We start from the raw sequence: 23,567 nt of genomic DNA on the forward strand, positions 1-23,567 counted from the left end.
TCCAGGTAAATCGCCAATAACGCTGTTACCGATTACTATTAATGAAAAAAGGAAATTCAGCTATTTAAATAATAGTTAAATATATAACAATCAATCTAGTAAATGTAATTAAGGAGGAAATAGGTGTAGTGGCTTCAAAAATATTTTCTTTTTCTTTCATAAATCGATGGTACTTAATTAAGTAATTTCAAACTAAAACTTCAAACCATTTAAGAGTTATAAGCGTTTAGCGAGAGCCCTCCAGTCTAATGGGAGAAGCGCGTGACGTAATAGGATTTTCAAGAGACAATTCTAACTATATATAAAGATTTATCGAGATATGTTTTACTGGAAAGATGTTCAGGCGGTCATACTCAAAATGTAAATGAAAGCTTCAATTTCAACAGCTTGGCGATTAGCTCCAAAATTTTCTCCATTCCATTCTGATTCAAAAATCATTGAGGTCTTGATATATTCGGCCCTGTGCGTACTTAATGAAAGAACTTTCAATATTTTAACCACTCTGAACGAGCTTACTACTACCGTTAGTAGCAAAAGCTTCAAATATGCCCAAGAACTTGAAAAGAACAACAGCTAGCCGGACATTACAAATATGAAGCTGATGAAGGACTGAAATACGGTGCTGGAATAGCTGATTAATTTATAAGATGCTTGTACTAATTAATTACTGCCGGAAACTTGCTTCTATTGCTACTCAAACTTACAATCACATTTTTCTCGAACATATGTTTTTTCCATTTATGTACATTAAAGTTTTTAATTAATCGTTGCGAAATTTTACACATATATTTTTATATATATTCTTTTTTATAGGTTTCGCTGCAAACTATAAGCTAGGAAAAATTTTCATTTTTGTAAATGTGATTTTCACATTCCGAAAAAAAATTAATTTCCAGTTTTTACTTTTAACGTTAATTCACATAAAATAGACACTTAAAAAACTTTTTTTTGGAAACATTTGTTTCAGAAGAAAAATGGGACGTCCAAACTGTAAATAAATCACCTAAATGGACAGACATACGGGTGTCAGCTGATATCTTCATTGTGTGATTAAAAAAACCTTTGAATTCATCATAACTCAAGTTTTTTATTAAAAAATGCCACAAAGGTACAAAAAATGTACTACCAAATAAATTATTAACTCAAATAAGTTCAGATTCCTACAGTCCAAATCAGAATAAGATAGAACAGTGAATGATTACGTGTACCGCAAGATGCTGCCGCTGGATCAGGACTGCCTTACTTGCTACAACAGAATAAAATCACCTACAAATAAACTACGAACAACTCAAACAGCAACAACAATTACTACGGTGCAAAATAATGACAAATTCAACAAACAAATTTGAAAACCAGTTAACACAAAAAAACCTAACATAAATCTAACACAAACCTATTAAACAAAGTTCTTCGGACTGTAGATGACGCTCTGTGGCACATCAGAAAATACATGTTATCAAGAAAAAGTGGATACCCACGACCAATGACGAGATTAAAAATTATTAGATGAAATGAACATGGCAATATCAAAATGAATGTATCACTTAATGACAGTGTTGTTCCTCGAAGATTACAAAGTCAAAATTATTTTAAAATAGTACAGTTAATTCAAATACAACTTCATGCAGATGTTCAGAATTGAAAAACATGTTAAATTCGTTAGCGAGTGTATGATTATATTAATATTAATAAATAATGTCACATATAATAGTTATATTATATGTTATAGATTTATTTGTGCAGTATGTGTTTAAATAAAAAAATATATAGCACTAACGATATTAAGAATAATTTTCTGTAACTAATTTTTAATAAAAAGTAAATAGCCTACTAACATTAACCAAGTCGTAGAGGGTAAATAACTTTTCGATTAGTTTCTTAGAAAAGCATGTGCTCGTCTAAACAGATTTCACAATATGCACTTTAAACGCCCGTACTAAACGTATTATCTCAAATAAAGCAATAATATTTTTAATGTTTATAAATATCACTTAATATATGAAAGAATTGACGAAACAGTATTTATTATCTCTATATATTAATCGGCTTAGCGAAAATTTTGCCCCCATTTTTAAGGGAAACGGGGACACCTGGAGACGTGATATTTAGCACTATTAAAGTTTATATCGAGGACGAATTTTTAGGGCTAAAATATCTGAGTAATATGCGCTGTAAATAAGTATATTCCAATAAAACGAAATATTTTAGGCGCTGCTTATTACAGACCTGAGCATTCGGGGCGAATTTCGTAAGAAAATTGAAATTACGCATGCGCAGAACTGGATTCGGCGAACATTCGTAATGAACAGATTTCAAAATTGGTACAAAGTCGTACTGCGCATGCACTTTGCTTAGTTCCAGTATTCGCCACAAAATTTTCAGCTCTTGGCGCAGAACAAAAGGGCGATCCAGGTACCGCGGATCGGGCCAACAAATTTAAGGGAAAAATTGGCGGGTAATATGAATGACATATTTCTTGGTTTCGAAAAAAAAACCTGTTTTTTCTTGAAATTTAATTATTACCATAAAAACCTCATCCTGCAGGAATCTGAAATAATATTTAAGTTTGATTTCTATTTTGCAAATGGTAATTAAAAAAAACGTGTCAAAATTATGAATTGTTTTTCTTATCTTTCATTGAAACAAATTACATTTATTGTACTCTCCATAGTATAAAATTTGTGAAATAATATGGAAAAAGTATTTAACAACTGGTGAGAGAAAAGATGTTTAATAATAATCTCCTATAAAATAATTATTAACAACATGAAAATATTAAGTTGGCCAACTAATTTTATTTAGTTCATAATTCAAACATTTTAAAATGTGACGAACATATCAATATGTAAAAATAGCCACCCATTAAACACAATATACTCAACAATCGCTTTTCTTAGCTTCTTAGCCAAAAAGAACCATATCTTCGAACCTTTCTTCTAAAATATAAAGTAAAACTCATGTTACCTATGTTATTCTTTAGACAACAGATGTATCACTAGTTTCAAGGTGATACTCCTTCATTTTTTCCGAGATATGTCCCAAATATGCTTGTTAGCAAGTTTATTTTCTACTTTATATTTATATGCAGATTAGAATTTTTTGTATGTCAAAGCCAAACTGAACTAAAACTCAGAGTTAATTCGGCAACATTGCAATATTTCGACGTCACAAATATCCATGATGCATTACTAAAAAAACTTTGAATAGACTATATATATTCTTTTTTCTTGGGACTTAATATATCTTCTGGTGATTTTGGATTATTTTGTAATCGTGACAGAATTGTAAGTGCTTGAAATCTCTTCACAAATCTATAAATAGAATACTAAAGCCATATAAACATAAGAGTTTTATGTTATACATTGCTAAATTGTAAAAAAAATATATTACTTAATTGTGATTGTTATTATTAATATACATGTTAAAGTTAAATATCAATATCCCAATTGTTTTATTCATATATTCTATATGTTACCAATATACATTATGAGGTTATTTAAATGTCTAATATACAAACATGTATTACTTCATTTATTATTCCATGTTTATATTTATAACATAAGAGTAAACAAACATTATTTTAGCCCTTTATTTTGATAAATTTTAAGTAGCTTCGTAATATGTCATATTACTTTGTTTGAAAATGCCGAAAACAATAGATATTCATAGTCACAAATTGATTGCGGCTTTAATAAGTTATTTCAAAAACGAACGAGATAACGGACATTACCTTAAAAAGAATTCAATTAAGGGCATAAAATAATATAAGAAACTTGAATATTTCAAAATGGTTCATCGTGGCACTCTTGGCAAGGCAGTAACAAAAAAAAGTGTAAAGGAAATACAAATTGATGGAAAAAGGAAAAAGTTACAACAGCATTCAATTGGGTTTTGTTGGTCATTATATTTATTAATAGTTAATTGCAGATATATTGCTGGTTGAGAAGGATATTCCATCATTCCAGCATTGTCAACAATGACACATTCGGTTTGGATGAACTCGATAAAACATACAAAGGAAGTAATTGATAAATGGTGGATTCGTCAACATGTTTTAGACAGATTAGAAATTAGCAGTTTAGTGATTGAATTGGACAGTGAGTGGTAAAGTGAAAATAACTGAAGGAAACTTTCAAGATATGTGATAATGCTGGAAATGACACAGAGTGATGAGAGTTGAATCATCTAAAGCTATGCACATAATTAATTGAATATATCTGTAGAAAATGGTATTGTAGGGCGTAAAAGATTTGTGTGCCCAGATATGATTTTTATTGTTCAAAATTAAACATAAGCATTAGGTTACAATGTTTGAAGAGAGAATGTATACTGTTGGTATACACAGGTAGTAGCAGAAGAAATAAAAATACAGTAATGCCAAGATGACTTGCCAAATAAACGCACCATCGAAGGAAACAAGAACTAAATGTAAAAAGTTAATATGTTAATTAGGTGGATTAGGCCTCCAGGGGAATAACACTACATAAAAAAACACGCCTATAAACTTTATCCCATGGATGGTGTGGAGGAGTTCAATGTAAACAAAACAAATCTAACCTACAAACTATTATACCTGCGTTCTTAATTATAGATTTCAGTCCTTCGATAATATATGTATTAGATGTACGATAATGTTAAAATAAATTATATTTGATAACATTTTTGTTCAAATATTTTATTTAGATTAGAATTTTGTTGTATGTCAAAGCCAAATTGAATTGAAACTCAGAGTTGATGCGGCAACATTGCAATGCTTCGACGTCACAAATATCCACGACGCATTACTAAAAAAACTTTGAATAGACTATATATTACATGGCGTTTTTATCATTTTGTCTATCCCTTGTATATATGTTATAAACATTACAATTCTCATTGTCCTGTATCACACAACTTGTGATTCGATTAGGATACCTATAGAGTAAATATATTAAAGATAAATAAGTGTGACAATTATTTATTACGAATATTATCTTTGCTATAATCTTAAACCATTTTTTTACATCTTACTTACCTCATACTTTATAATGTATGTATTTCTATCATATACACTACTAAGTTACATTGAATAATATATTCTGTAAACTAACCAATTTTCATTTTATGTATTATCATATTTTTCGTTATCCGTGTTTTAAAAAAGGGTTAAATAAAAAGCATGAACTAATAGTCGAGTATGTTTTTTAATAAAATGAAAAATCTGATGACATCTGTAGTCGACAGAAAATAACAAATCGCACGAAATTAAATGAAGAACGACAGTCACAAGATAGTGTTGACAATGCAGGTTTAATTTATGTAATGAGATGTTAATGATATTAAATTTAAAGTAAATAAAAATTGAATTTTAAGGTAAATAAATGTTTTTCGAAAAATCAAATCCCATCGAGATAAAAATTACTTCATTGACATGCTTACACTAATCCATACAATTAACTACAAAAATTAACAAGTATTTAATTTTAACATTAATAAATAATTCGGTATGTGATTATTAATAACAACATTAAAATATACAACTAATTTTTAAAACAACGTAACACAGATCACTTGGTTTCCGAAACTTACAAAATAAAGGTAATAATTAAAATTCAGTTATACTAGCTGTTGACTGAGGTAGGTTTGGTTTTCTTTTTATAGAACAAGTTCATACTTGCATTGACTCGACAACCTTCGATATTTCGATAATTCTTTTGCAAGAGCTGGATGCTTCTCTTGTACACCAGCTCGTTACTTCTTATGTACGGTAATCTCCATTCCTCGACTGCTAGTTTATCGGTTCGAATACCAGGCCAATGGACCAGGAAGGCATTATCCAGTATGGTAAAGTCGTAATCCATAAGACACATCTCTATAGTCTGAAATAATAAAGATATTTTTAGAGTAGGATTAAACAAAATACAGCTAAATGATATGCTATAAATACTGAAACATGCTGCAACAATGAGTTGACGATAAAAATCCCTGTTTCTAGTAACGCAAACGAAATATTTCTTTGGCCTGTATGTGAAAACTGACAAAACAAGTCCATCATTACCCTATATCTGAATAAACAATATATAACTAGTTAAGTAAACGAAGAAAGAAAATTCGAGGAGAATTTGTTAATGAATAAAGTTGAATATGTTGAAAAGCAGAAGAACTTATTTAAACTCTCATTGAAAAATGGACACAACTAAATAATCCAACATCAATGGTTATAGTTAACAAAACACATATACTAACAAGGAGCATTTTGTCTTGGAGTCCTTCCCAAGATAATTCCTCGTTGTACCATGGTTCCGCATGGGTGCCAATAAATATGGGTTCCCATCGGTGGTAGGGATCTTGTCTTTTTATTGTCGAAAACTCCTGAAATAATTAATAGAATGATAAAAATAGATTATCGCTAAGTTTATCAATTAATATATATTACCCCTGGTTCACTCTCACTCAATATACATATATGTTTAAAAAAAACAGAAACATTTTAGTTACTGCTGAGAAGTTTATTTCTGCTGAGATGCATCTTTATGTAAAGGCTATTAATGGTAATAATAATATTGATAAGTTCTTAAATTGTTAATGAAAAAAGCATATTGAAACAAATATACATGTCGAAAAAGTCGATCTGAGATTTTAACCAATTTCGCTTTCTTTTTATTCTCTGATACCCTTATATTTATTTACTATCTTTATTACATTCCCCTACACCAGAGAACCATCAAACACATACAAGACAGATCCCATTGCATATATGGAGAACATCAAACGAAAATGAATCACAGGGCTATGTTGTATTAAAATTTCACTACTACCGATATTGGCTAAGGTATTTATATTAGCTATATTCCTACACATTAACCAAGCATTCGATACACTTTCCATAAGGTAAATAGAAAAATTCAATAGATGAATGACAATATAAGTAACTAAACTCAGACGATGGAAGACGTGGAACATCAAAGTGCGTATACAACAAGAAATCGTAGCAAAACTGGAAAAAATGGAACTGAAACTGAAATATAAAGAATATCTTGATTTATTACAAGAAAATCTCAATTATCCGTAAAGAGTAAGTTGCAGTTGTACACTCAAGCTCTTACCAAATTATTCAATTATGACTGTCACTCGGGAAATTAAAAGAAACGCACAAGAGACATAAAAAAAGACTTCCGTCATTATGACTGGTATGTAAATATATGCCCTTACACTATTTAGTAAAACAGTATTACTAAAACCATTTTGATTATTTTAAAATTACCTTTAAGAAACTATAAACATTATTTTGCTTCTTTTATATCTTTAATTAAACATACTATAATTGTCATCTCCAAGATTCCTAATACATATTTATTATTTCTTGTACATATTTATTTAAAAAACAATTACCTTAACATTAGTGGTATTGCTATCTACTATCCATTGTTCCAGTCCAGGAAAATTCTGACAATGTTTGCAGATAAACTTGTGGAAATATACTGATCTGTTATCAGCTATCATATCAATCAAGTCGGCTTTGGTATCCGGAATGTATTCATTCTCTGCCAGCTCAAAAATAGGTAAAACATAGACTTTTTTAGTAGCATTAATAAGTTGGTTAGTGGTTAACATATCTAGGAATCCTGAGGCAAGGTCTATAAAAACATAAAAAATACACTTTATCATTTTATTGGGTACACTCACAGTGTACCTTTGCTAGGCATCAGTTGTATATCCGAAACAAGAACGTATTTTGTCAACGACGCCTTTCTGGCAGCATTTCTGCAGACATTTATAGGATAAATGGTAGAATCATCGAAATTGGAATAAATCCGATACTGGGATGAGTCCTAGAAAGCATCAAAATCAACTCAACAAAGAACATTTGATGAATTATCCTACCTCTATTCTACAAGTTTCTGGTCGCAGGAAATAGATGTCCTTTGTAGAAGCTGGTAATCGAAGGTCGTGGATGAGGTGAATTGAGACCCTGTGCATTTCCGGCTCGCAATAACAATACTGAACTATTTGCTCCAGAAACAGAGACACATCCAAGTCGGGAACAAAGGCTCCAATCGATATTAAGCCATCCCATCGTCTTAGAAACAATTAATTAAATATTAGATGTTTATTTGTACATTTATTTTGAAGTATGTATCATTTCCCTAAATATAAAGAATATATTTTTCTTATTCTTCAACATTATCAAACAACAATGCTAAAAAAAGTTAATTTTGATGTGGAATTTTGTTACTATATGTTTCACCTGAGAACCTATCGCATCGGTTTCTTGTTGATTGAATTATAATTATCATTTCATACCATATCATAACGCACTCAGAAAATAATTAAATAATCAATAGCTGTTATATATTCATAAAAGAAACATTACCCAGTTCACTGTATCCACCAGATATTGCCCCTTCTCATTCGATTCCCGATATGGCGTAGTTTAAAATTAATTCGTATTCTTCATAAAAACAAGTAACGTAAAATCATTTTTAAATGATTAACCCCATTTAGCTCGAAAAAATTTATTGAATTGAAAAAAATTATTGGAAGTATAGCGGAAATTTGCCATTATAAAACGATATTTTTTATTTTAATTTTGCAACAGCAAATGTTATTATTACACAAGTTTAAAGAATGTTTTAATTTTTCCGGGAAAGGGCATAGTTATGTTTTAATATATAATCTTATTATCGGTCAACACCACCAAATAAATAATAGCACTTATAACTTTGTTTATATTTTTTTATTTATGTTTATGTCTTTATTTGCGTTACATTATACGTTTACTGCATTTAAATATATAGGAATTATAACATCAGGAAATGGAGATAGACGGAAAGAGATTAGACATTCAAATAAGACGTATTTAACAAAAAGCTGTTAACTATTATATCACTAGTTACACAATCAATAACTATAATTATATACCGTCTAGTATTATTAACCAATAATATCATATGTTGTAGAAGCAATGATAATATGTAAGTTTAAGAAAAACTATAAATAGGAACCATATTAGAACCCACGAAAATAGTTTTTAAAAATACAGGATAAAAGTGAACTATAAAATAAAGCAGGTGATAAAATAAGACAAATCAGCGCAGAGCAAAGTAGTCGAGGCTTGTGATAAAAAAAAACGACCAGTAAGAAATTGCAATTGCACATAAAGCAAGTATATTGTTTACAATTATGTGCGGTTTACGTTAACATATCCTTTAATAATTAATACTATTTACTCTTTGATAAATCACCTTATAATTTAAAATGCTCAACTTACTTCAACAATTCGGGTATATAATAAGCAAAATCTGCCGTAGCGTGAGTAGCGTAGGTTATTTGCGGTACGTCGGTGATGTTATGCGCCTCAACAGCATTATACTGGACACGATAACGAGACGACTTATTTCCTCCGGGTGTTATCTCTCTTTTAGGCGCCAGATCGTACGGCAATTTGAAGTTCAATTTGCAGTACGTCTTGTTGACTGGTGCGGGTTCTGCGTATGCTAAGTAAGCTGAAACGTCATATACCTTGAATAAATGTGGTGGGAAAATCAACTCCAGAACTGAACTTATTAGATACTAACCACCAGGCATATCGTCGTTTATTGGTAAATCGGACTCGTCCACTGACAAAAACTCACTTGGCGAACTCGGAGATTTGATTTGACTCCTCCACTTCCTCCTCTCCCTTACCTAAATAACAACATATATAGTGATGTTAGGTATGTCATTGCATCATAAAGAATGTTTTATTAGTAAATTCAGTCAAACATACGAAGTTTACGCAATCCTTGAATCGCAAATCTAAAAAATGACGCTCATAGCATCGAATATATAGTACATTCAAAGTTTTTTTTGTATATACGTCATCAAGATGTTTAACGTATTGCCTGCCGCAACTTATAAATTCGTTTTAGAGTCACACAATATTTTCCTTCTCATTTTACTGTGTCAGATATGCAAAGTTCTTGAAAGCAATAGTGATAAAAGGTTATAACACTAACCTATAAACTATTGTGGCTGTATAATTAATTGAAGTTTTTAGATGTACTATAATGTTAAAATAAATTATATTTGATAAAATTATTGTTGAATTATTTTATTTAGATTAAGAATGTTAAATAAGTTGAGTTTTCACTGGGCGTCATAGTTACCAGAGGACTGAAGATACAAAAGTAAGACAGAACATCATCAACCCCATCATGAGGCTGCAACACTTCCCGGCGTCTTGGAAACACGCACATATAGTGGTTATACCCAAGAAAGGAGCAAAATCATCTCCACCTGACTACAGGCCTATCAGCCTTCTCAGCGCCATTTCGAAGCTTGCCGAGAGGGCAATACTTTACGCTCTCAACTCTTTCACAGAGGAAAACAACATAATTCGAGATGAACAATTCAGCTTTCGCGCTCACCACTCATTCGTCCATCAAGCTACCCGTCTGGTCGCACACATCCATCATGCTCTTGACCAACGCAAAAAGCTTGGAGCAGTTCTTCTGGACCTAACCAAAGCCTTTGACAAGGTCTGGCACGACGGATTGATCACAAAGTTCGTGCGGTTAGGCCTCCCAGAAGACCTAACCACTCTCATCAAGTCCTATCTCTCGGACAGATCTTTCCAGGTCAAGATCAGGGCGGCACTTTCCAGTCGTAAACAGATCGATGCTGGCGTACCTCAAGGTTCCCCGCTGGCCCCAGCCTTATTTAACTGAAAACCCAGGCCATCATTTTCCATAAGAAGCGTTACGCACTGCGCGTCTCGCAACTTAAGATCGACACCGCAATAATTCCATGGCTGGATAACGTCACGTACCTAGGTCTTCACTTCGACCGGCGGTTCGGTTGACATTCCCAAATCCAGAAAGCAATCCAAAAAGGTTCGGGGATAGCAAACCTGCTATCTTCTCTGATCTGCCCTTCTAGCAGACTTCCCATCTCCATCAAATGCTTATTTTACAAGATGTTAATTCGGTCCGTACTACTCTACGGATGTAATGTCTACTTCAAGTTTGTTACACCCAACCAGGTCAAACGGCTTCAAGTTTTCCAAAATAAGCTCCTCAGGAGAATATTAAACGCTCCATGGTTTGTCAGAAATAATCAAATTCATAGGGAAACTGACACTCCAGAAATCAAGCACTTCATATCTCAATCATTCCACAAACAACAACTCAGCTCAAGTTCTTCTGAAAACGCGCTTGTTCGCGAGCTGGTCGACATACTGGGAGCTTAGCACCGCGTCACCGCCAAGCTCCCCCCATTTTCCAGGCTGAAATGACCTCATCCATCGCTACAGTCATAACTTTTGCCCCCATACAACAGTATCCAGTTGTGTGTTAACTCAGGTTCGCGAATCAATAGAATTGCCGGGCCCTCATGCCCAATAACGGCTGCCCGATCAGCGGGTGCCATATTCCCAAATTTAATGCAGTAGCAGTAGCGATCCACAGGGGTCAACCGTGAGGCGGTTTCGGTTTAGTGTATTGGTAAGCCTAGAGGCAATCCCACATAACCCGGTCCAACTTGTCACTCCAGGGCAAGTATCCGCGACCAGGTATGCGTCATGCATTCCACCGCCTGGTTTTTAGGCCAGAACAAAAAAAAAGTAAGACAGATTGGCTTACACTTTGATCTGCAGTTTTGTTTGGACATCTTCAGTTTTTTTTCTATATTAACGTATAATTTCAAGGTAATTGATTACAGCAATATATGATGTAAATAGTGATGGTATAGGTGATATTTGTATACCTTTTAATGTAAAAAGTATTTTCATGTCAAAAGTTCAAAAGTTCCAGGATATGAATGTCAAATAGAGTGAATTCTTCCCCAAAGTATCTTGTTTTAGCCTAGAAATTGGTTTTTAAACAATTACAAACATTTGATGGAATAGGTTTATTATTTTCATTTCAGACCGGATTATTACAGACCCAAATGTGGAAAAACATTGCTCAATCAAGACTCGGTTCCTAACTGTAATTTAGAGGACAAGTCTTTTATTATCATATACATCAATAATTGAATTGAAGTACACAATATACGCAAATTCGGAGATAATTTACCTTAACCTATTCAAAAGAAAAATATGGCAGGAAGTTCAATGGAATCACTAGCAGAAGTTGTTCAGTTCACATTTAAATTTTCAAAAATAATTAGTACAAATTAACACAAGAATCATAGTGTAGAATTATAAATATATTTTTTCAAGTACACTGAGAAGTATGAAAACCATACATTTATTGAAAATAGTTGAAAACTATATGTGATTCTTCAACTTCATGTAGATAGGAAACTGGAAATACAACACCAAAAAGACTCAGGCGTAAGTATATATGTGGTAATACTATAAGCAAAAATTGTAACATATATTTTTATTATTCTGCTATTATTATTATGTTATTTTATCTAAACGTTATTTAATGGTACCAGAATTCTATTTTATTTCTTTAGTAATTAGCCCATCAATTAACTTAACAAAGATTCTCAATCATATTTTATGTCAGCCAGTGGTATTTTTAAATTATTGTCTGAAGAATCCTTGAAAGAAGAGAAACAGGACATTATAATAAAATAAATACTTATATATTTGGTGGATAAGAAAAATTAATACAATTTCAAAGAGCTATTTTGAATATATTTTCATGTTAAATGTTATAAAAATTAACAATATTTCATTATTATTGAATGAAGTGGATATAAGTTACTTAAATTATATTCCCGTGTAAAATTCTTTTATTGGGTTCTGGTTCTCCTGGTTATTAAGACAGACAAAATTTGGTTATAACTTTATATGGAAGATTGCATTATATGTGATTATTTTTTGATTTTTATTATTGATTAAATTAAGAAACTTCTAATTGATTAAACATAGAAAATTAAGTTAAACATTTATATTTAGTAGATATTTAGAAAATAGATACATTTATGTTTTACAAATTTACGGCATACATGTTTACGAAAAGAATTACTACCATACAGGTGAGTATTTTATGTTTCAATATCACTTTAACTGTCAAACTCGAAACATCGGTACTTGAATATGTCAATTATAACGAAATATCTGACGAATGCTTACAGGGGGTGGGTAAAAACTAAAATTAAAAAGAGACCTACAAAATTAAATTAAAGACCACAAGGTCAATAATATCAGAGGCCAGCAGCCAGTAGTGACTGCTGCTGATCGCCAGATGTAGTGATACTTTGGGAAGAATGTTGCAAGTCCAATCTGTCAACAGCAAAACTTTGAGCTTTAATGAATATGAGTTATCAAATTCATGCTATGGATGTTAATCAACAGAACTTCATTTATTACCTCGTCATTTCTATTGATATTTAAATATCTTAAAGTGTCTTTAGCTTAGCTGATTTTCACAACAGCTTTATTTTTAAGTTAAAAATGAAAAGTATACGTTCTTGGTTCATAAACAACGAAACAAAGAGCAAAGGCAAATCCTTCTTTTGTAATCTTCACATAATGTAATCTTCCGTATTTAACTTTTGTGTGGATATTTTATTTTTTATTTAAGAAATGTTTGCTGTTATTTTGAAATGCTTTTATTTGTGAAATGTTGCCAGATTTGGCATTCAATGGCATTTTATAATTTGATTTTTAAAATTAAATAAATGCCACATCGCAAAAAAGTGCTGAGGGCTAAAATATTGAAATTAACAATACTGATTTTTTTGTGCCTAAATGTGCCTAAATTAATTATTTCTAACTTTCCTGGGACTTACAGACAACTGACCCTTATACTATGCTTATTATATAAAATGTTATTTTAATTTCATAGCTAATAATTCCATTTTATGTATACGAACAATGCAATTTTACTTATCACAATATAATCCAGTTTGAGAACAATTTTGCACTATTGACCTGACCTGACTAATTATAAGTACCTAATCTATTCGTTTTCATTTGCAATCAAATCAAAAATATTGTTAGATAGCTATTTATATAAGGTAAAAGATTATATCTGAGGCACAGGAGACAATACATTTCAAATACTAGACCGATCCAAAAAATAACTTCTGCTCTTCCTAATAGATGGCTTTAACAGCGCACAGTACTACTGCTTATTCAATTAAGCCGTACACCGTACATTAAGCCGTACATTAAGCTAGTACACCGCATTTAAAAGATAACATTCCATAAAAGATTTAATCAGGCAAAAGTTATTGGTCCCTAAAGACAAAACCTAATTAAAAATTAAAATGTAAAAAATCCCGAAATTGTTTTATTTTCAGTTAACTGAAATTATCACTGAAATTACTTAAAGTAACGAAACAGTCCTTAATTAAATTGTCATGCCACATCTAATTTTAAAGATTTATACTTACCAACTTTAAAAACTGATTCCTATTGTCCACGAAATTATTATTAATCTTAGTTACTGGAAGAAATACTTTCGAATACATTATATAAACAAAGGTGAAGAAACTTGCAAGAATCAGCAATTTTAAGTATTTGGGCACTGGTTTGTAGCCCATCTTTCACAGCTTTCTTCTCGACAGCTCTGTAAAAAAAGTAATAAAATGCTCTGTATTACTTACAGCAGTCATTAATAAGGATTTATAATAAAAGTTGTTAGTAATAGTAATATAAATATTAAGAGTGTGATGTGTAAAGGTGTGTTTAACATTATGTTATGTCAAAACTAGTAAATTTATCATTTTGCTAATGAGAAATTATGTCTTTTAACCATAATTTCATACAATTAAGGCAATAGGCTTCTTAAAAAGATAATATATAATATGTTGATTTAGATGTATAGTCTATCTAAAGTTATTTTGTACATACGTCATAGGACTTAAAACTACAATTAAGTACACAGTTATAATAGTTTGTAGGTTAGGGTTGTATTTGATTGTATTTAAAATAAACTCTTTTCCGTACCCCCTATAAGTTAGAGTTCTAGACGCCTTTGTAGTTATATCCCCTGGATGCCTAATCTACCTAATTAACAATTGTATATTCAAGTAATACATTTTAATTTCATTTAAGAACAAATTTACTTTTTACGCTTAGTTCTGGTGTCCCTCAGTACATTGTTTGCTTGTTTCCATTTTAATATCGCTGTATTTCTCCTTCGTTTGTTCTCTTAATACCTATATACATTTTCCTTGAGAAAACTATATTTAATCACTGCATTCTCCTTACTGAATTTTCTATATCTGCAAAACAGTTATTATTCTTTCTCGCCTGACACATTTTAACCAAATGCTCATGTATATTCTGAACAATTACACTCATATCTGTACACATAAATATTTTACATTCTACAATAACACTTCCTACAGTTATCAGATATTAATTATATACTCACCTTTACTTGTTTCCACACTCATCAACTTGTCTTAGAAATTGGCAGCATATTCAGAAAATGTCATTCAAGTGCAATGAATTATTAATAAATGTCATGACTAATAAAACCTAATCAATTGTTATTCCAACATTTACCCTTTTCCATCTACTTTTGCTGTCATAAGAAACATTGGAAATATTGGGAAATAATAAGTCTTCCTTCATTTTATTATATGCTTTAAAAAATTGTATTCTGTTAAAGACAATATCCAGCAGTTCCATTAGATCTCTTAGATACTTTTCAGACTGACAGTTTGATTTGAAATAATTATATTAAATTATGTTTGTATTGAAAAACTACCCATTGTTTTTATACATTTTATATATTTAATATCTGATAGAACTAACATCAAGCAGATCTTGATTATATTTTCAATTTGTTGAGATATTTGAATGACAGGGTCCATACTAATATTCAGCACAAGTGCAACACGCTAAAAATATTTTCAGTAAAAATAACAGCAAATAATATTTGATAATGAAATATTTAACAGTAAAAATTCTTACCTCTCTAATACATTTTACTGGCAAAGGGGCCTCCATTATCTCGTTCCTGTTCAAAGTAACTGATTATAGACGCAATCTGTTCTGTCTGGCTTCGGAATTTTCACTCAGAGTAATAATAACAAGCGATTTAAAATTTATCAAAACAAGCAAAGCATTAAAATAACGTTTGCCGGTTTATAACCCCTTATCACTAATATTTTGAAAAATTTTGCATACGTTTGACAACCGGACAACTTTGGCACGGTTACACGTTCAACTAGAATAAAATGAAAAGGAAAATACTGTATGATTCTAAAACGAATTTACAAATTGCGGCAGGCAAAACATTAAACATCTTGATGACGTATGTACAAAATAACTTTGGATAGACTATATATATTTATATCTCCACTGCGATAATATTCTACTTCGAATATATGAAAATTGTACAAGGTAGCAAATAAAATTATAATTGAAAATTATTTATTAAAAACTGATTAAAACTGTCTGATATAAAAAATAACATGGTAAGTACTACCGAATTTATACCAGCAAATTAGAGGAACTCCAGGTCTTATTATTGGTACTTGTTATTACTAATAAGTGATGACTCAAACGTAAATGAATCCGCTACTAATCTAGACTTTCCGTATTTACCAAACATTACTATCTCTGATCACTGCTAATTTCGATCAATTGCGCATAACTTGCTTAAGTACCACTTAACACAATATGAAGATTAAATCGATTCATGAATATTTTGAAAATCTGAATCACTGTTCAGTAGTATTCGAATGATATAAGAAACAAATCAAAAAAGACTTCAATTGACTTTTAATCACATGATGAATGATCTTCAATTGATCATTTGACAACACAGAAAAGTTTTCAATATGTTTAAGGCATAATAGATCATATCAAGCAGTTCTGAGTATCTGAACACATTGTGGTACTAATTGTATCGGATACATTTGTAACCAACATCTTGTTAAAGCCTCACAAGCTTTACTTTCCAGTGTGTATTATTTCGTCGAAGTGTGAACAAAAAATATATTGAATTTGTTGAAATTGACTGAATTAATACTTAGTAAATCGCATTTATGGAAAACTACTTTTTTATTTCATTTTGAAGAAAAAGGCGACTGAATATCATAGAATGGTGTATGAAGCTTATGACAATCATACTCCATAGATTTCAACATGTGAATATACTTATAATACTTACAATTTACTTATTTAAAAGAAGTGATTTTAGAACCGAAGACAAAGAGCGTTCTAGGGAACCAAAGAAATTTGAAAACGAGAATTTGAAGCATTGCTCAAAGAAACCATCAATTGGGATCGCTATTGACTAAAACTGCTATCCTACTAGCCGTATTCTACAGACCTTGATCCTTCTAATTACTAATTGTTCCGACTTATGAGTCGTGATCTGTCTGAGCAGCGCTTCACTTCTTATGAAGATATCAAAAAGTTGGTAGGTTCATGGGTAGCGCTAGAAGATGCATCGTTCTTTCGAGATGGGATCCGGAAATTGGCTAAAAGTTTGGAATTATTTGTGCCAATTTTTCAAAATAAAAATTTCAATTAAAAATATATAAGCATTTATTCTGTGAAGATATAAATAATTCAAATATCCTGTAAATGTATCCTGAAAGTGTGGAAAATTATAGTAAGGAATAGGTAAAACGCCTCTATCAAGATGAATAAGTGATGGAAGTAGAATATTAGGAAAGGTGGGACCGTCACATGATGGCAGAATAGTGATGGTCTCTAAAAACAGATTGTTCTCAAAAAGATATAAGAAAAACTTATGAAACGTTCTCTCAAGTATATATATACTAACATCCCCAATTAAAAAAATCAGACCCAATATTTCATAACAATTCATATTTTTGTGAATTGTTAGCATAAAATTATTTTAAAGCACTCTTATAGTGTCATCCATGTATTATAGTGTTAAAGATGCTAGTCTCTTAAACATATGGATCTGGAAATAGAAACGGAACCAAACGCTTTAAACTTGATGACTGTTAATGAAACTAAATCAAAAATTGGACAACAAAAGGAAATGTTAAAATTTTAAATGAAAATATTAACCCCATTCACAAACATCCGGCGATAAAAAGATATCTAGTATAATAAGAAGATATTCTGTATCTTTAGGCCTATATTTAGATAATATACATAAAAAAATATGTTATACGCCTGTTATACATGTTTTTTTAAACTCTCTTGGAATAGGTACTTGAAATGCATATTGATAAAATATTTTATTAATGGTGCCAGACTAATAATAAGCTTAATAACAAATTAAATTTGTTGCCTTCATGATGAGACAATAAGTGTTTTAAACTAATTTAAAAAATCTGCGGATATTTATCAAAAAACTACTATGTTTGAAAACCACAAAATCCAACAAACATTTTAAATTGTCTATTAGAATCCTAAATACATTATCGTTTGTTTTCCGAACGATACTAGAATTTCACCGAAATGTAAACAACTTTTTATAGTGTTAATTATGTTGAGATTCGTACCAATAAACACTACTTACTTTACGAAGATGTAACCAGTATACATTCAATATCACTATAAAACATTTTTATTTATCGGTTTTAACTTGCTACTGTATATCTATATAGTAGAAAATCATGTGTCATTCTGTTGAAGTGTAAACACCATGCTTTATTTGTGTTCCGAGTATGTCAACATTTGTGGCAACAAAACAAAATATGCCGGGACAGCTGCTTATTTACTTTTATTTGATGCAAAATGTAGTTTATGAATAAAGGTGAATTGTAAGTGAAATGTAAGATACTAATAAAATTTGTTATAATCTTTTATTAGATATGTTTAGTCCTATTTTAATATTATATTAATATAAGACCACTTTCTTTTGTACTTTGATTAATTCACAAACAAGACGAGTGCTGGATAAATGCAGCAGCACATATTTCTCAAACTAAAATTAAATTTTACTGATTTAGGCTAGGTTTGGTTGGCTTCAATCTTCTAATTTCCTGCGTGTAATCCAGCAGTGTTGTCTTATAGTTCCAGTAGTCCAGCTCGTTTTCATATCTTACGGTGAAATATTGGAGTCCATAAATCCATTGATTTCAAGACCATCGTACTTCTTTTCCTCATTAACTTCGTATCGATAAACATTGCTAGTAAATCGAAAAAAATTGACAGTATTGGTGAAACCTCATATTTGCACTGTATAGGTCTAAAAATAGCTTCAATATTATTGACTAATAAATGAATCTCTTTGATGTCTTTAAGTAAGTTGGCAGTATCTCCTAACTGATCAGTACCGCTGTTTAATTTTGAGTTTACTCTGCAGAGCTATTTGTGCTGATTTACTGACTATTTGTCTGACGTGATATATTTTCAATTTATCTTGTTACTGAGATAGATGCTCAAGTATTTTACCGATTCTGCTTGAGGAATCCGACATCCGCCAAATTATATAATTAAGTTTCTGTCTTTTTGTCGCAACGCAAAATTTCTCTAAACAGTTTTTTTCTGCAGACTGTTTTCTAATTTCCAATCCATTCGTGAATGTTTTTAAGGCAGATATATGTATTTTACCATAATTATGATGCCCATGTGTTCCAAGTATTGTTTCTTTTCTTATTAGAATATCTGTAGAATAGCACTGCGACTAAACACCACAAAAAAGGTTTCAATGTTGATAATAATTGATTACCATTGTCAATCAATCATTTTTTTTTCTCTTTAAACTTCTCTTCAATAACCGTTCTTACTATATGCGCTTGGTCAATTGTTGCACGGTTATTTCTAAATCCAAAATGGGCATATGGTATATCTAAAAATTGTTTAACGCCTTTTAGTAACAGATTCTCAAATAATTTGGATATGGTAAGTAGCAGCGAGATAGGCGTCTCTAAACCTAACCAGTTCTACAGAGGAAACGTCAACGAATGCAAGTAGTAGGACCGATGTTTTCTGACATTACTAAGTTACTAAGTGGTTACTAAGTGCTTATTTTAACACCACTGAAAAAGGACGTAGAAGAAAGGCGAAATAGAGCTCATTAAAGTTTATAAATTATGAACTGAAGGTATTCTTGAACTAAAGCCTGTCAAATTTAAGAGTAACTGGTTGAAACCTTGACAGTGATTCAACATAACAATCGTAATTTTTTACATGGGAACTGCTGCTGCAAGTGCAAAATCAAAAGAGTTTCTTTACTGTTTTGTATCACGTCGAGGAATAAGAAGACAAAGAATGAAGAAACAATGACGGTTCGCTACTATGACTCTAAATTAAAGCGTATTTCAACATGCGACCGGAGATCCACTCTGTGTATCTGGTGGCATGAACTTGTAGTAACACAACCGTCACTTGGCAACGTCATCCACAAAATAACCTTTCACCACAATAACATTCAGCCACAAGTTCCAAGGTCATCAGAAGAAATAACTGTAATAAATGGAGATAATCCCCCCCCCCCCAACCAACATTCAAAAATTAAATTTACTCAATATCTCAATCACTACTTCAAACTATTAATAATGCGTTGAATAAAATACGTTACGTTTCTGGTCTAAAAACAGAAATAACAAACTTTTATGACATAACTTGAAGTTATTGTTTTTCGGAAATTCCAAACATTTTTTAAAAAATGCAATGCATCAATTTTCATAATCTTATTTCAATAACATTTTTAACAAATTTTCAGTCATTCATTTTGACATATTGACGGAAAGTAACTAAGTGCCAAATCAAGACTATACGGCGGATGACTCATCAATCAGATAATTAGATTAATCAATCGATCAAAAACTCCATGTTATGAATCTAGTGTAAGCGTTCGAATTATTGTGATGGAGAATCATTTGCCTTTTCTACTTTTTTCAGTGCCATTCAAAACTAACAGTCCTAGGTTACCGTAACACCACTATTGCTATATGATCAGTAATGTCAAAGAAATAAGCAACCACTTGCTTCGATGCGATTCCTCCGTGAACAACCATTATGGGATTTGCATCGTCTTGGAAGATTCATAGAGTCGATATTTGTTTTCATAGTTCATCGCCTATATTAACAGCTTTTGATCCACTTTGAAAGTAATTCTTTAAATTTTCCTTACACCAATTGACACAACCGATTTTTTTATTATTCGTTTATTACCGTATAAATAATTCAGTTACTCGATATAGTGGTCTATCGATAACCCTGGTAGTAAATCATAAAAAATAAATACACGAAAATATTCACGATAATTTCAACGTTTGATCGAATTTTTCTGATTAAAGATAAAGATAAAGATATTATGAGGAAGGTTATATTCAACAATGCTAAGTTTCAAATAAAAACATCGGATGGCGTTTGTCCACCGTTAGTGCTGCCAAAGCCAAATATTAAAATAACAACCCTCGCAGTAATTTATCCAAATAAAACAACAAACTCACAAAAAAGTCTAAATAATTATTTGTACATCCTATACATTGTTAAAAATGATACTACAGCTGTGATATACGGAATTCCTACGAATTTACAACTATTTACAGTTACTATACTTCTCTATCAGGTATTAATGTTTCAAGTATAACAATCCTAACCTTGCTAGTTCAGTTGCTAGTTGCTACAATCAGTATGCTAGTAGAAACCCGACATATGTTGGTCACTTCACACCACAGTCACAACCGGTCACTGGACTAGATCAACATGCGTTAAATCTTACACACAAATAGTTAAATATTTGCATCGCTCCTTTCAATTATCACCATTTAATTACGATAATCTGACCAAGCAACACTTCCGTTGTTATAAATTCAAAGTTTCACTGATTTTTTAAATAAACTCAAAAGACTTATCCTTTTTCCCGTACTGAATTCAAAATTATCAAGAAACGGCAGTGACTTTTAATGGTACGCTCCTTAGAATTTTTTTAAATTAAAAGTCCATATTCACAAGAAGCAATTTTTCGAATTATCGAATACTAACTATATAATACCGATATATTATTATTAAAATTCAAATCTACTACTTACAACGATATCGTCTGATACTAAAAAAAAACAGTTGAGCTGAACATTAAAACACAAGGAATGTCGCAAAACGACTAACGAATTTTTATCAAAGGTCTTATCATTTTATTACCAGTTACAGATAACACCAAATTAAAACTGTTAATTCTTATAAAATCTTATAGTAACAGTTCGCATTCCGCAAATGTTGTATAGTTTTTCTTGTGTCAACATAGATTCATCGTTTGGTGTCTTTATTTATATTATATCTGATATAATTTCTAACACCAGCTTCTTGGGGACTCCACTAATAATCTAATTCTCAAATAATCGAAATCTCTCAGACCATTTATGATAATTATGTCATTTTGGAATCTACAAACGTATCAAGTCAATTCGAATCAAATTACTTTAAAAGAGATAATGTATAGAAGAAGATGTATAGAAGAGGTTAGGTTTGATACAAAAGCTGATGAAGTATTCGCTATATTTACTTTAATTTAATTGTAACCGTTTTTAATTGTTTGCATAAGATTAGATCGAGCATAGTTCCGATAGAAAATTAATGTATACTCTATCCAAAGAAGTTTTGAATATACGTAATCAAGAAGATTCATGTATTGCCTGACGCAAGTTGTAAATTCGTTTTAGAAGAGACAATATTTTCCTTCTCATTTTATTCTAGTTAAAAAGAGATACAATGTTGTCTGATAAGTTCGAACGTGTAACCGAACTAGTCTGCCAAAGTCGTCCGGTTGCCAAATATATCCAGAATTCTTCAAAACAATAATGATAAGAGGTTATAAACTGGCAAACGTTGTATTAACTATTCACTTGTTTTAATAAATTTCAGATCGTTGATTGAATGAATTGAAATATTGAATTCACCGAATAAAACCCGTTCTCATACGAATCAAGATCAACTTGATGTTAGATCTACCAGAGATTAAATGTATAAAACGTATAAAAACAGTGAGTAGTTCTTCAATAGAAACATAATTTAGATCAATTATTTCAGAGGAAATTGTTAGAAAAGTATCGAAGAGGTCTAATGGAACTTACGCATATTGCTTTTAATTTTTCAAATGAAGGAAAACTTATTATATCAATTTATCTATTTAGATGAGACATGTATATTTCAGAATGGGATCAATATACCCAATGTTCACTCATGATAAGATGATAATAAAAATAGTGTTATGACAAAAAAATTTGATGGGAAAAGATAATGGTTTGAAAAACAGTTGATTAGGTTTTATTATTCATAATGTTTATTAATAATTTATTCCAGATATATTGTACTTCATGCTGAAAACAGGTATGGTTAATAACACCTTCGGTTTGGATGAAATCAGACACATTGAAGAAGAAATTGACAAATGATGTAATTGTGAACAAATGTTAGATATATATTAACAACTTAATTATTCACTTGAATGAAACTTCTTGAATATGATATGATTCAATACTGCCAATTTCTAAAACAGTGTGATGATAGTGGAAACAACTAAAGGTGAGTATAAAATTAATATATGATAATATAGGAAATATTATTGTAGAGTGTATAAGATTTATGTGCATAGATATGTTTGTAATTGTTCAGAATATACATGAGCATTTAGTTAACATGTGTTATGAGAGAAAGAATAGTAACTGTTTTGCAAATAATGAAAATCCATGAAAATACACAATGCAAAATACATAAGGAGAATGCAGTGATTAAATCTAGTTTCACCAAGAAAGAT

General features: G+C 30.9%; 1 protein-coding gene across 3 annotated transcripts; it reads right to left on the bottom strand.

The window, feature by feature from the left end:
* Nucleotides 1-5,453: 5,453 nt before the first annotated feature.
* Nucleotides 5,454-21,964, bottom strand: LOC143191388 (beta-1,4-glucuronyltransferase 1-like). 3 transcript variants are annotated; one of them, XM_076396410.1, is made up of 9 exons: nucleotides 21,847-21,964; nucleotides 14,314-14,489; nucleotides 9,558-9,666; nucleotides 9,251-9,485; nucleotides 7,864-8,059; nucleotides 7,673-7,811; nucleotides 7,372-7,616; nucleotides 6,226-6,351; nucleotides 5,454-5,858 (listed from the first exon to the last, which is right to left on the bottom strand). In XM_076396410.1, the coding sequence occupies exons 2-9, from the start codon at nucleotides 14,461-14,463 to the stop codon at nucleotides 5,601-5,603; spliced, it is 1,458 nt and encodes a 485-aa protein (XP_076252525.1). In that variant the 5' UTR covers nucleotides 14,464-14,489; nucleotides 21,847-21,964; the 3' UTR covers nucleotides 5,454-5,600. The 3 variants fall into 3 exon arrangements, with proteins under 3 accessions (XP_076252525.1, XP_076252527.1, XP_076252526.1); XM_076396412.1 differs by lacking the exon at nucleotides 21,847-21,964 and adding an exon at nucleotides 21,415-21,535; XM_076396411.1 differs by lacking the exon at nucleotides 21,847-21,964 and adding an exon at nucleotides 18,381-18,500.
* Nucleotides 21,965-23,567: the final 1,603 nt, after the last annotated feature.

Source organism: Rhynchophorus ferrugineus, unplaced genomic scaffold (genome assembly GCF_030347505.1).
Source record: "Rhynchophorus ferrugineus isolate W39M unplaced genomic scaffold, kcgeb_rfMv2 rfM2, whole genome shotgun sequence".
NCBI lineage: Eukaryota > Metazoa > Arthropoda > Insecta > Coleoptera > Curculionidae > Rhynchophorus > Rhynchophorus ferrugineus.